This window comes from Nicotiana tomentosiformis, chromosome 2, assembly GCF_000390325.3.
Source record: "Nicotiana tomentosiformis chromosome 2, ASM39032v3, whole genome shotgun sequence".
NCBI lineage: Eukaryota > Viridiplantae > Streptophyta > Magnoliopsida > Solanales > Solanaceae > Nicotiana > Nicotiana tomentosiformis.
The window spans coordinates 174,547,395-174,549,343 of record NC_090813.1 but is presented as its reverse complement, the minus strand read 5'-3'; the positions used below and the strand labels follow the sequence as shown (position 1 = coordinate 174,549,343).

General features: G+C 46.0%; 1 protein-coding gene across 1 annotated transcript; it reads right to left on the bottom strand.

Annotated features, from left to right (window-relative positions):
- Window positions 1-900: 900 nt before the first annotated feature.
- Window positions 901-1,602, bottom strand: LOC138906124 (uncharacterized). Its single transcript, XM_070194644.1, has one exon. It carries the CDS (start codon window positions 1,600-1,602, stop codon window positions 901-903), a length of 702 nt encoding a protein of 233 aa, XP_070050745.1.
- Between the last annotated feature and the right edge of the window lie 347 nt (window positions 1,603-1,949).

Genomic DNA, 1,949 nt, shown 5'->3' with positions numbered 1-1,949 from the left:
CTTCAGCTAGAGTGAAGCATATGCAATAACTCGCCCTTCCTGCATCAAAACACAATACAACCCAAGCCAATGCGTGAAGCGTCGCAATACATAGTATACATTCCTGAACCAGAGGGCAACACTAACACTGGTGGTGTAGTCAAAGTGGTCTTGAGCTTTTGAAAGCTCGCCTCGCAATCATCGGACCAACTGAAAAGAGAACCCTTCTGGGTCAATCTAGTCAAAGGTGCTACAATAGACAAGAAGCCCTCCACAAGACGACGATAATAACCTGTTAACCCCAAGAAACTCCTGATCTCGGTCATTTTGGTAGGACAAGGCCAACTCTTAACGGCCTCGATCTTCCCAGGACCACCTTAATACCCACACCTAATACCACATGCCCCAAGAAAGCCATGGAGTCTAACCAGAACTAGCAGTTGGAGCATATAGCTTATGTTCCCGCAAGATCTGAAGCACTAACCTCAAATGTTATTCGTGTTCCTCCATACTATGCGAGTAGATCAATATGTCATCAATGAAGACAATGACAAATGAATCAAGATATAGCCTGAACACCATATTCACCAAATCCCTAAACATCGTCGTGGCTTTAGTCAAACCGAAGGACATCACTAGAAACTCATAATGCCCATATTTGGTTCGAAAAGTCGTCCTCGGAATATCTGAAGCACGAATCTTCAGCTGATGATACCCAAATCTCTAGTCGGTCTTTGAGAACATTCTAGCACCCTATAGCTGATCAAACAAATCATCAATGCACGACAATGGGTACTTATTGTTCATGGTGACTTTGTTCAACTGGCGGTAATCAATGCACATCCACATACTCCCATCCTACTTCTTCAAAAATAACACCGGTGTGCCCCAAGGCGACACACTTGGCCTGATGAACCCCTTCTAAAGCAACTCTTGAAGTTGCTCCTTTAACTCCCTCAGCTCCTTTGGAGCCATACGATAAGGCGAAGTAAAGATAGACTGGGTGCCTGGCACCAAATCAATGCCAAAATCGATGTCCTGATCTGGTGACATACCTGGTAGATCGGTAGGAAATACATCAAAAAAATCTCGTACCACCGGCACTAAATCTATTGCAGGAGTCTCTGCAATAGTATCCCAAACATAGTCCAAATAGGCCAAATAACCCTTCTCGACCATATGTCGAGCCTTCAAGAAAGAAATAACCCAATTGGACGTACCAACAGACGAACCCCTCCACTCTAATCTGGGCAACTCAAGCATCGACAAAGTAACAGTCTTAGCATGGCAATCAAGAATGGCATGGTACGGAGGCAACCAGTCCATGCCCAGGATAACCTCGAAATCGACCATATCGAGCAACAGAAGATCTGCTCTGGTCTCATAACCATATAAAGTCACCACACAAGACCGGTAGACCCGATCCATAATAACAAAATCACCCACTAGCGTGGACACATATACAGGAACACCCAAGGACTCGCGAGATACATCCTGGTAAGGAGAAAATAGAGAAGAAACATAGGAATAAGAAAACCCTGGATCAAATAATATCGAAGCATCCCTACGGCAAACAGAAATAGTACTCGTGATCACTACATCAAAGGAAACTGTCTCTGGCATGGCTGGAAAAGCATAGAATCTAGCCGGAGTGCCACCTGACTGGCCTCCACCTCGAGGGCGACCCCTATTCACCTACCCTCCGCTTATGGATGACCGGTTGGGAGGTGTGGTAGCTGGTGCGGTAATCAAAGGCCGATGGTCCTACTACATTACCTTACCCTGAAGTTTAGGACAAAACCTCTTCATGTAGCCCAACTCCCCACACTCAAAATAGTCCCTCGGAGTGGTGACTTGCTGACCCTAAGTCTGACCCTGATGGCCTGAATACCCGTTGGAGGAACCCTGAATAGCTCACCTGCGGTAAGTACTCTCTGGAATAGCACTGAAGTAGGGTCGTGTTGGATCAC

Bases quoted from the DNA above. Each gene is read 5' to 3' on its own strand.
- LOC138906124 (XM_070194644.1), bottom strand. From the start codon at position 1,602: ATGCCAGAGACAGTTTCCTTTGATGTAGTGATCACGAGTACTATTTCT.